Raw genomic sequence first — 12,513 nt, 5'->3', positions numbered from 1 at the left:
CTTTCGCTTTTAAGATATTAATAGGATATTAATAAACTTTGATGGTATATACAGAAGATTTATTGATATATAAAGAATGTAAACTTAGGGTTACAGAAAACAGACAAATTATAAGAACTATTAAGATCAAAAGGAGAAAAAATGTTAGGACACTTGATACGACACGACGAACTTATAAACATTATAATAGAAGGTAAGATAGAAGGAAGGAGGGGAAGAGGGAGACCAAGGCATAGTTACATCAGACAGATCAAGGAAAAAATCGGTGTTGTGTCGTATCAAGGGGTGAAGAGACTCGCTAAAAAACATCATAAGTGGCAAGAACTCCACCGACAAGAGCATTTAATAATGATAATGACATTGATTTCACCTTATAGATTAGGTATTTTAATAGTCAAAATTTATATATGTCTTGTTCAAATTTCATTTTATTTTATTCTTCATAAATACCTAATGTTCATAACATTTAAATATGTAGCTTCACTAGAAATTGAACATTTTATTAAAAAAAAAATAATTAAAAACAAAAAAAAAGCCTTATGTACTAAAATGGCGCATCCAGAAGCCTTGTAAGTATAGAAAGCTCAAAATGTCATTTTTAGGCAAACGTTTTTCAATGATTGATGTCAATTTTATCTTATGTCTCTCTCTCTTTTAAAGATCATAATTATTAATGATTTTATTACTATTATTTTATTTTATTGCTCGAAAATTTGTTTCGGTTTTCAAATTTATACTTGCGAGTTCATTACACCGTGTAAATCGAAGAGTTTCTATTAATAAAATAATTAAGGAGATCTTCTTTAACATAATACATAATAAAAACATAATAATATGTTTAGTTCTTTTTTTTATTACAATATAGTACCTATATAACATAACATATAGTTCATAATAGCCAAGTACACATTACATCAGTCTAACATGTTAGAAATTATTCAGGAGCGAGTCCACTGACGACGGCGCCGTTAGCGGCCCCCCTCCACCCCGCCACCAGGCAAAGAGAGGCCGCTGCCTTAGCACCACCCCATGCGTAAGTACAGTGACATACCTCCATATTAATCCTGTAATTTGATATCGCATTACCCTGAACACCAAGCGATATCATAGACAAGTCCCAATTAATATTTCTACTAATTAACTCACGACCATTTCGTTTCATGAACTCATAGAAACGTAATGTAGCGACGCTTCAGCTGAAATGTAGTGCGTATAATGGTAGTAAGCCTGTAGTTTTAAAAACGTATACTCTGTTGCAAAAAAATGCACATTTTTGCAGTAAAAAAAACAATATTACCTATCATCAGACAGCTAATGCCGTTTCTTTCTTTATTGAGATTATTATCTCAAATAATACACCGCTTACTCTTTTTCGGTTTGCCCAATGGTTGACTGGTAAAGAACACTGTTCGGTGTTAAGTTCGCCATATGTAGACACATAGGTTCACTGTGCATTAAAGTTTAAATAAATATATTTATTTTTTTCAAAACATCGAAAATTACAGTGATATTTACGTAATTTTGTTACAGTTTTTCTACATTTAAAATTTTAGTTTTGTTTGGCATTTTTATGATTGCATTGCGTTTAAAAGACATATGTGCTCATTTTTGCAATGGTTTATATTTTATGCTCTAAGTATACGCAGTAATCATAGACTTAGCTTGCAAATACTATCAAATGCTCTTAGTAATTCTAGAACGTTGAATCACAACATTAATCCGTCTATACACACTGACTAAGAAAAAAACCCTATTAATATTGGTTTAAGCACAAAAAATAAATAAAATTAGTGGAATTTTGAAGGAAAACAAAATGTCAATTTGTATAGACACATTCACTTACATTGACGACTTAATTCTATAGATCGTGTAGATCTTTCTTGCGCAGGACCTCGACGGGGAGCGCCAGCTCGGGGGAGGCACCGGCTCCCTCTCCCAGTCCATCAGGGGCAAGCCATTCCGACAAGGATCAAGACCCTCAGGTAAACTTTTCCCTGTACAAAAGTCCCTTTGTCATTTTTCGAACTATAATTCTCTGGGCAATATATTTACTGGTATCACTGGTAGCAACCCAATGATGATGTCCAATTTATTTCGCTCCGTATTTTTTTAAGTTATCACCGCCATTGTATTTTTAACCTAAATTTAATAATTTTCTCATCACACCTATTATATTTATAGGAAAAGATCGAGAAATTAGAAGAAGACAAAAAACGCCGTCTGCAACTTTACGTATTTGTGTCACGCTGTATCGCCCATCCATTCAACGCGAAGCAACCAACCGACATGACCCGGCGCCACACAAAGCTGACCCCACATCAGCTGGAGACTATACAAGCTCGGTTTCAGGTAAATTCTGCATATTTCCTTAAGTTATGCAAGTTATTCGCGGTCTACCTGAATACTTTAAATTCGAAGAATGTAGGAATGCTTTACTCGGCGTATACTACTGGCTACTGATGTTTTATAACTTTGAGTTGTTGCTTAGAATTTCTGAAGGTTGTTTGTTTATTATTTTTAATACATTAACATGGTGATTTAGCATGATGTATTTTAAATGATCATAAAACATCAGTACCAGTTTTATCAACGTAAGTTCACAATACATATATGTGTGTGTGTGCGTTGGCGCGTATGCGTGCGTGTGCGTGTGCGTGTGCGTGCATGCGTGAGTGTACGTGCGCGCTCGCACGTGTGTGTGTATATTTATGTCTCTGTGTGTGTCGATTACAAAAGTACTTGTAAACAAGTCTCTTTGAATAAAGATAATTTGAATTGTGGATACCGATCACTTATTTATGATTATTAGTTTTACGCCTTCATCCGCGTGACCAGGATACGTTAATATATATTCTAAAATACACATATATACATCTTACTTATTAATTTACCGAGGCAATATAACAGGAAACAACTAGTAGCATAGGCATACTTAGAAGGGGGGAGGGGGGGGTTAGACTGCCTATCCTAGGATTGTCTAGTGCCTACCCCATAATGCAAGCGAACCTTTCAATTATGTACAAAGGACTATCTAAGACTACATGTACCTTTTTTCTAAGATACCAACCAATTACTAGTACAATAATTAAAAATCTTAAACACTGCACAGGCGTTCCTCAAAGGCGAGACACAAATCTTAGCTGACGAAGCATTCCAAAACGCCGTTCAGTCCTACCACGACGTGTTCCTTAAATCCGAAAGGGTGGAGCAAATGGTGAAGTCGGGGGCCTGTTCTCATCACGACTTCCGTGAGGTTTTCAGGAACAACATCGAGAAGAGAGTCAGGTTTGGGTTGTATTTTCTCCATAAGAAAATTTACACAAAACTCTGTCACTTTAACATCATGCATGAAAAGAAATATAAATTAAATCGACAGTAAGTTTTTCTATTGATATTTGGAACTTACCAAATGCATGGGTTTATGTTTCATTCGTGTTTCTACCATGTCGTTGTCTGAGTTAAGGAGTAACATGATAGTGAAATTGTAAGGTACGAACGGAACACCTTAATTCTCAAGAATATCCATGGTATGTTCCTGTCCACATTCCACTTGCCAACATGATCATCACCTTAGCCATTTCGAGTTGTATAAATAAATTGAAAATTCTACTATAACTGTATAATATTCACTTCTAAACAACTTTGTCTAGTATTTTAATGTAACAACGGTTTAACTTAAATGTACTTAGATCGAAAAATTTTATCAAATCATATATAACTGTGACGCGAATACGAACCTGACAGTCAGTTAGGCTCGTGCTCGCGTCACAGTCACTCATGACTAAAGATTGATTGACACGAATTGATTCCGAAACTAGTTTAGCTTTTTCGATCTAATTACGAAACGCTTACGAAAATTTTAAAAATAACCTTTACCTAGTTATTATCATCATATATCATATGTGTATGATAAAGTTCTTTATTTAAAAAAAAAAAATCCACTTTCCTTTTCATCACATTGTACTGTTGTTATCAACTTCATCATATCAGCCCTTAACCGTCCACTACTGAACATAAGCCCCTCCCTTGGAGGGTTTTGCAAGTAGTTGCCACGCTTGGCAGGCAGATTTGCAACCGCAGTCAAGCTTCAGAAATATTTTAGAAGGAACGTTACTGCGCATCCCTCGCCGTCCCTTAGTCGTCTTTTACGACACCGACGAGAAAGGAAGGGGTGACCTATTCTATGCCGGGACCACAAGACCAAATTTTTGTATATTAGCACATTCAGACAGATGTTCAGTGTCATAATTTGACGTCTCTTCATTATAGTATTCTGTTATGTTTAAATCTTGATTTGATCAGTTATTGTCCAACACATTCAAATTATTTAATTCCTCAAACACAAAGTCAGGGTAATATCCAATATTTCTAAAATGTTTCGCATTATTAAAGCCATCTACAGGCCAATTTTTAATTAAACAAATTTGATATTTATTATTAATATGTAGATTAAAATCGCAATTCTTAACATTTCTTTATAAAAATACACTACTTTCCTAAAGCACCATGAGTCAAAAAATTATGAACTTTCTATGATCACACATCGTGTTATTAGCATGGAAAATTTTAAATTTTCACCTTTCAGTGATAGAGTACTCGCTTAAAAGGAGGCTAATAACCTCTGTATGCTAATCAAATAACTTTGCAGGTCTTTACCAGAGATAGATGGATTAAGTAAAGAGACCGTGCTTACATCTTGGCTCGCTAAATTTGATTGCATTATGAAAGGAACCGGTAAGTGTGTTTTATTATTAATTACTATTTACGAGCTGAGGCTATATTTGAGACTAGCAATTATATGTCAATTAAGTTCTGTAAATAGTTCTCTAATACCAATTAAAAAGTAATTTGATACCATTCTATATTTAGGTCTACGTAGATATTTTTGAAGTATCTAAAATTTTGTCTTTCGAATGAAACTCTATAACGCTGTTAATAGAAAACGTAATAAATATATCTTTACTTTAGTATTATTTTCCAAAGATTTATATATAGTTCAACTAATCTCAAGTACAGCTAAACTCAAAACTAATATTCCAGAACAGAGTCAAGCATGTGCCAATGTGTGTGAAGCATCAGTATTAAAAAAAAGCTTGAGTTTTGCAAGCCTTTGAATGTTTGTAACGAACAGAATCAGTGTGCTCATTGGTAGTATATGTCATTATATGTGAAACGTCATTTACTGTACATGAAACTCTTACAGAACGAATGTACATAAACAATCCATTCAAACTATTGTTATTATTATTATATATTATTGTTAAACAATTCCACACAAAAAAGCCTATGTATAATTTTGCAAGATTATTAACAAAGGATTTGTAATAACAAATAATATAGAGTAAAATTGAAATCATTAGCAGTTTTTGAAGAGAGTTTTCTATTAATGAAACAGAACATTTTCACAATAGAAACAGGAATCGAAAGACGACAAAAAATTTGAGTCTCTTATACCAGGAGGTTCAAAATTTACTGTAATATTTCAATTTTTAATTCATAAATTTTCTAACCTAAAATATTCTACAGCATTGGTGGATTCTTAATTTTGCGTACTGTTAACGATTTCAATTCCATTCTGTAAACAATTTTTGATAAAAAGAAATAAGATCAAGAAACATTGCCGGCATTATGTTCATATTAATTCGCTATATATTAAGCAAATTAATAAAGTTATAGGTAGATAGTAAAATAGATTCTAAAACAGAGGTATTAATCCTTCAGCCCAATATGTTGTTTTAGGATTATTTATAATATTTACAAATTATTTTAAAATTTTAAGCATTTTTAAATTGGCATTCTTTATTTGTGTTGTATTTAAACTGTAATGATATTTATTTTACCTAATTACGTAATTAACTATTCGATCTTAACTAAGAAAAATTATATATATATATATATATATATATATATATATATATATATATATATATATATATATATATATATATATATATATATATATATATATCATATATCTACCTAAAGAATTAAATAAATGCAATATACTTAGTTTTAATCACAATATCATATTTAAAAAAAAAATTTCGTGTCAAAATTTATTCAATAATAATACATACAGAAATAATAAATAAACTTTAAGATACTTTATTTTATATTCTTACCTTAAAGCGTAAAATGGAAAAGTAACAACCTAAAAATGGTACAAATAAACGTTTAAAAAAAGAACTTGAAATCCTACAACAAACTAATAAAGCCTATATTCTAAGAATGATAAGGAAGAGAGTAGATTGTTCCAATGTTGTCAACTACGGCAAGCTGCACTTGCTCAGTAGTAAAGTGTGTGCTTTAATTACACCTTAAAATAAATCCTAATAACAAAATAATAATAAACTTATTAATAACGATTGTGGATTTATAGTAACAATAATAAGAAAAATAAAACATAATTAAAACATAACAGCGATTGCTATAGGCTATGATGAAGACCATGCAAGTTTGTGTAGTATTCCACGATTCCCGATTTCATGTAACATGTACTGAAAATGTGTGTCGCCTGCGTCTGTCTCACTGTCTGTGTTTCTTTCCCTCTCTTTCACAACATGTCTCTCTCACACATCCCGAACAGGAATAACAGGTATCACTCGACAACTGTTCATTGTTTGTTCCTAAATTTTCATAATTAGCTTCTGTTTTGTGCTGTTGCTCGTTTTGTATTGATGTTTGTTCTAAAAATGGGTCCGAGATGATCACGCAGTTTGAAGCAAGTACGTAAAGTTTGCAGCTTCCAAAGTCTACTTAATATATACAACAAGCTTCTTGAGACATTAATTTTTTTACTTTTCTTCTGCAAATTTTGGGTTCAGAAATTTCAATGGATCTGTTATTTTAGATATTACCAACAAAGAAGAAATATCGTAACAAAAGACATGGTATCTGCAAGATAAATTCCAGCATCAAGTATAAACATTTTAAACAATCGATCATACTTATTTCAAATTGAAGTGTACGTACTTGATTCAATCTGTAGATCGTCTCAGGTCTTTTCAACACAAGGTGCTCGTGTCTGTTTCAATTACTTACTTAATCCCCACTCGATTTAATAAACTCATAATTTTCAACATAATTATAAATTTTGAATAATAATAATCATTGATTTTGCATCTATTTAAAACACAATCCATATTGTCCCTTCTAATAAATATTCTTGATGTTCCCTATTATTATTCTAATGGAAATTTTGCTGATCGTTTAATTTACAATCTCAATTATTCAAGCATCAATAATGTTTATTGTATAATTTAAACTTTTCATTACACTATTCGATTGACAATTTTGAATTTTACAATAAAACACTTTATTTTTCTTTTTTACTGAAATAAATCTCAAGCACACAAAGGTAAGTTGACAATTTTTTATCATTAAATCTATGTAGCATTTGTACCGCATGCATGACGACTCTACTATTATTTTTACAAACAATTATAATTTCACCATTCTTATTAAATATAATGACTTGGTTTTGTAAAATTTTAGAAACTACAGGTACTTTTATTATTACATTTTATTATTATTTTTAATTATTATTATTATTCTTTAAATTTAATTTATTGCTGTACTTACTCATTATTCCTAACATATATTTTTATTATATAATACAAAATTTTGTATAAAGCTTTTATTATTTTATATATTTGTAAGAAATACAGTAATAATTTCACTTGAATTAGCAAAAAAGTCAAATTGTAGGTAGACGTAAAGTAGCTAATTATATCCATTCCTCTTATTAACTCTAATCACCATGCGTTTAATAATGTAAATAGATATTTGTTTTTAAAAATAACGTAACATAATACTAAAATGCTTTAAACCACATTCAGGTCTATTATAACCTCCAGACATCAACATACATAACAAAAAAAAAAACGAGAAAAAAAGAAGAAAACAGTGTAATTTGTGCAAAAATTAAACAATAATGTTTTCTCAGGCATTCCCGGAGACGACGAATCGAAAAGGCCGTCAAGAGCTCAACAGCAAAGTCTTAACGCTGAGTGCATACTCAGCAAGGAGCAGTTATATGACATGTTTCAACAGATCTTGGGGGTCAAGAAGTTCGAACATCAATTACTTTTCAATGCCCTTCTCGTAAGTTTAGTTCGAAATTTTACTCCATCTATATTACACATAGCTTTTCTGTTATAAATTAAAATTAAAAATATGTTAATAAAGTGTTTAAATAATACTTTCATCAAGAGGAGACTTTGTACAAAAGTCGTTTGCTTAAGCACCTCTGTCACATTCGTGTTTCTGCCGCAAAGTAGTTGTGTTTGCATGGCTGTGTTTCGATTTAAAGGGTGGGATGTGGCAGTGAATTTACAGGGTACAGAGGAATAACACCTGAGTTCTCAAGAATTGCAACGCATGGGGGGTATCATGGGCGAAACAGTATAATCTGTTATGTCAAAAGCAAAACTGTAATCGCAGTTTTGCTTTTGGTAATGTTTTAAGATGGACACTGTTGCTCATACCTCCACTATAAGCTCCCTTAGTTGCTTTTTACGACACCTCGTGGGAAAGGAAGGGGTGACTTATTCTATGCCGGGACCTCCACAGTATTATGTGTACATATGTGACATATGTATTTATAATTTATCGTCAAGTTTATACATTATTTGTATCTGATTTTGCAGTTGGATTCAGCGGATGAACAAGCAGCGGCAATTAGAAGAGAACTAGACGGAAGAATGCAAAAAGTCAATGAGATGGAGAGGGTAAACAAAATTAATCTTTTAATATAAAAGAATTATTTTAAATAATTAAATAAGTATTTGATACCTATATCTTAATGAAGTTAATGAAGTAAAGTAACAAATATGTAGATATCAAATTTGGTGAAGTTTCCATCTCTGTATATCCCGAATAAATTGAATTGATTTGATTCAATATGTATTTAAATTTTTTTAATAAACATACAAAACATTTTAAACAGAACCGCAAGCTAATGCCCAAGTTTGTACTGAAAGAAATGGAATCCCTCTACATCGAAGAATTGAAATCGTCGATCAACCTTCTGATGGCCAACCTTGAGTCTCTGCCTGTCTCCAAAGGCGGAGCCGACTCTAAATATGGCCTACATAAAATCAAGCGGTATAATCACAGGTCAGTACCATAACCATCGAGTTTCAAAACGGTTATAGAGTAAGCAGAAACAATATACATGGCAGATACAATACGACAAAAAAGTAAACAATCGTAAAGTTTATAAATATATAGTTGCATAAATGAAACAGGGATGGGCAGCAATGGCCCTCTTAAAACATCTCTAAAGCCTGACTGCGGTTACCAATCCATCTGCCAAGCGTGGCAGCTATTAGCAAAACCCCCCAAGGGGGAGAATTATGTTCAGCAGTGGACAGTTAAAAGCTGATATGATGATGATGGTAAATTAAACTGTATTTTTTCTTATACGACCTACTTCTGCATAGATATGCAAATATTAAGAAAAATGTTGCCACTTAAAATATGAAATTTTCAAATAATTTAAAAATTTTAAGTAAATTTACAAGCGACTTCATTCATTTATAATTATAATTGTTTTAGGTTAATATTTGATAAACATGATTGAGGTAAAAAATGGTCCTTAAACAAAATATTTTTGTACCCGCATTTACTTCGTATATTAAATGAGTCGAATTTGAAGTCGTATTGAAATCTGCCACCGATATAAATTATTATTGTCTATCTATATTTTGGTCATCATATAAATGGTCTTTTTCAAATAGATACTACTTTTATAAATAAATTATTATATTATTGTATGGATATTATGTTAAAGCTTATCTGTTTGGAAATGACACTCATTGTTAGTTATAACATCGTATATATAAATTTTGTATATTATATATGCATAATATGTGTGTGGCTTGGTGATGTTTTATATGTGGAAGAGAAAATTGTATCAAATTTTGTGTGTTATAGATATAAAATGAACATAATAAATCAAAATGTCTACCTAATAATTAAAAATACATCAATTAAATGTGATGCTAATGTTTTAAAAATGTAATTCAGTGTTGTTTGTTATAATAAAAGAGTGACTGTATTTAGTAAAAGTGGTTGATTTATAAAAACAAAAAATACGATTTAAAAGTGCAAACATGTATGTTTGAATAAAGATGACTTGAATTTGAATTCGAAGAGTAATATAGATAGACTAGCTGACCCCGTAAACGTTGTTTTACCACTTATTGCGAAATATAAAAATCGCGATTAAAAGACAGGGGTTGATCGTAAAACGATAAAAATTTAAAGTTGAGTGTATTTTTCAATGTTAAATCATAATAAAAAAAAATGGAAAAATTTATTAAAAAAATAAAAAAAAAAATTTTTGGGGAGAGTCACCCTTATCATTGAGGGGTATGAAAAATAGATGTTGGCTGATTCTCAGACATACCCAATATGCACACAAAATTTCATAAAAATCGGTAAAGCCGTTTCGGAGGAGTTTGGTAACAAACACCGTGACACGAGAATTTTATATATAAGATAGATAAATACTCTTTATTGTTTCCTCCGTAAGATTACAATAGTAAACTTATTATAAATACAAACAATTATAAGAAAAACATTACACTAAGAAAACAATAGGCGGCCTTATCGCTAAGAGCGATCTCTACCAGTTTATTATTCAGTTTTTAACAGGACCAAAAATTTTATGATTATAAAATTAATTATTTTTTTCGATTTCCTCCATTACCTTGTTTACTAAATACAGTCAATATTTGGTGTACCATTAATATTAAATGTGTTCAGTGTTAAAGTTGAAATTAGCTGTTGGCATGACCTAATTAAAAACATAATAAAACAATCTGATGGTATCTACACATATATAATAAATAATTTCATTATTAAAACATTTCTTTTAATAAATACGTCATGCTAACGGCAGTTCGACTTTTGCAATATTTATATTTTTAAAAGAATACATCATAACAACAATAATTTAAGACATTGCTCATAAAAAATCAACCATGATAAAATTTATGTGGACTCAGTAGTAACTAACCTTATCTTTTGCAAAAACAATTATCAAAATCGGTTTGAAATTACAGATAATATATCCCAATGGTATATTATGCTACGAATTAAAACATTTCATTCAAAAAGGGGAGTTATTGGAAATCAATTAAAAGTAAAAAGAACATAAATATGCGAAAACTAATTCTAATTTAACTATGATGTTTTCTTTTAAATTTCCTACTATATGCATTATGTGTGAAAAAAAAATTATTAATGAATATATATAATTAAGTAATCCATATCCGACCTTTCTCTCTGTTTAAATCTCTTGTCTTTGTCGCACTTTGTAGGTTTGTTTTTCTATAGAACTTTATTGGTCTGGATGTAGCGTCGATACTATTTCTGCATCAATTATTTCATATGTAAATTGTATGACATCTTTTCAATCATGTTTTTTTAAATTATCAACAGGTTAATTGTATATGATGTTAGTTTCAGATAGACGATCATCCAGATCCACTGTCATTTATACTTGTTCATTTCCCATTTTATTTCTTTCTGTCCCTGGCACATAACTGGACGGTAATGAAGGAAGTACAAGTAATGAGTACAGAATTGTTAATTTGCGCACGTGTCTTGTTTAGCAGGACCCCAGCCCACCTACCTGGCCTGAAACTACCTATTTGGATCCTAATGTTGTCATAGTCTAGACCTTAGTAGAACTTACAGTTAAAGTAAAATTAGTACATAGACAGAACCTTGTAATTGTAGAACATGCATTAGTTATTTTTGATTTCATTATCATAACAAGTATCGTAATAAAAACCATAGTAAAAGGAGAACATGACAACAAAGGATAAATCGAGGCTTTCTTTACACTGCCAAATTTAAGCTTACTCTAGTAGTTAATGATTAGGTGATTATAGATTTTTAAGCTAAAGTAACACTTAAGATAGCTAGCATAAAATAGAATTCAGAATGTAGTTAAACAGCGTATCCAACAATTTTGTATTTTTATAATACATTTTAAATTTAAAGCTTAATCAGTTTTATAAAAGCTTTAGATAAGAAATCACGCCTTAACTCACTTTTTGTATTATTTCTCTTTCCTTTCTAATCACATTTTCTTTATTTTTGGCATTAATCTAAGTATAATATAATGAATTGTAATATAAATCGCTTTAAGCTTCAATAGGGCTTAATAACTTTAATATTTAAATTTACACATGACGCTATAATCACTTATTTTTAACGTATAAGACACAATTTCATAAGCATCGTCTAATACGTTTCAAATACCTATTTATTTATATATTAATCATTCATCACCCTTATCTAATCTAATCACAGTACCAACACCATAGATAATAAAGTCCAGACTTACCTAGACGTTAGAATGTGCAAAGAAATTTTGAAAAATAATAAAAAAATAGAATCAGAACTACGTCTAGGTGTGTCTTCTTTAGTTAGCGTTTTCGTAGCAGACATTTTGTAATCTTTCCCTTTTGTTATGCTTAATCATTCTTGGTATCGGTG

At 30.7% G+C, this 12,513-nt stretch overlaps 1 protein-coding gene across 12 annotated transcripts in view; it reads left to right on the top strand.

The window, feature by feature from the left end:
* Positions 1-12,513, top strand: part of LOC113517138 (calcium-dependent secretion activator) — a 70,417-nt gene that overhangs the window by 33,855 nt on the left and 24,049 nt on the right. For 6 of the 12 annotated variants that reach the window (XM_052896939.1, XM_052896942.1, XM_052896938.1 and 3 more), the window contains exons 4-11: positions 943-1,033; positions 1,874-1,982; positions 2,182-2,349; positions 3,110-3,291; positions 4,649-4,734; positions 7,946-8,103; positions 8,649-8,729; positions 8,948-9,117. In XM_052896939.1, coding sequence (XP_052752899.1) covers positions 943-1,033; positions 1,874-1,982; positions 2,182-2,349; positions 3,110-3,291; positions 4,649-4,734; positions 7,946-8,103; positions 8,649-8,729; positions 8,948-9,117 — 1,045 coding nt within the window. Of the gene's footprint in view, positions 1-942; positions 1,034-1,873; positions 1,983-2,181; positions 2,350-3,109; positions 3,292-4,648; positions 4,735-7,945; positions 8,104-8,648; positions 8,730-8,947; positions 9,118-11,568; positions 11,578-12,513 lie in introns of all 12 variants that reach the window. The other 6 variants (XM_052896944.1, XM_052896943.1, XM_052896933.1 and 3 more) reach the window with 4 other exon arrangements.

Source organism: Galleria mellonella, unplaced genomic scaffold (assembly GCF_026898425.1).
Source record: "Galleria mellonella isolate WM207_F2 unplaced genomic scaffold, CSIRO_AGI_GalMel_v1 utg352, whole genome shotgun sequence".
Classification (NCBI taxonomy): Eukaryota; Metazoa; Arthropoda; class Insecta; order Lepidoptera; family Pyralidae; genus Galleria; species Galleria mellonella.
Note: the sequence above shows the minus strand (reverse complement) of the source record. Positions and strands in the feature narration are given on the sequence as shown.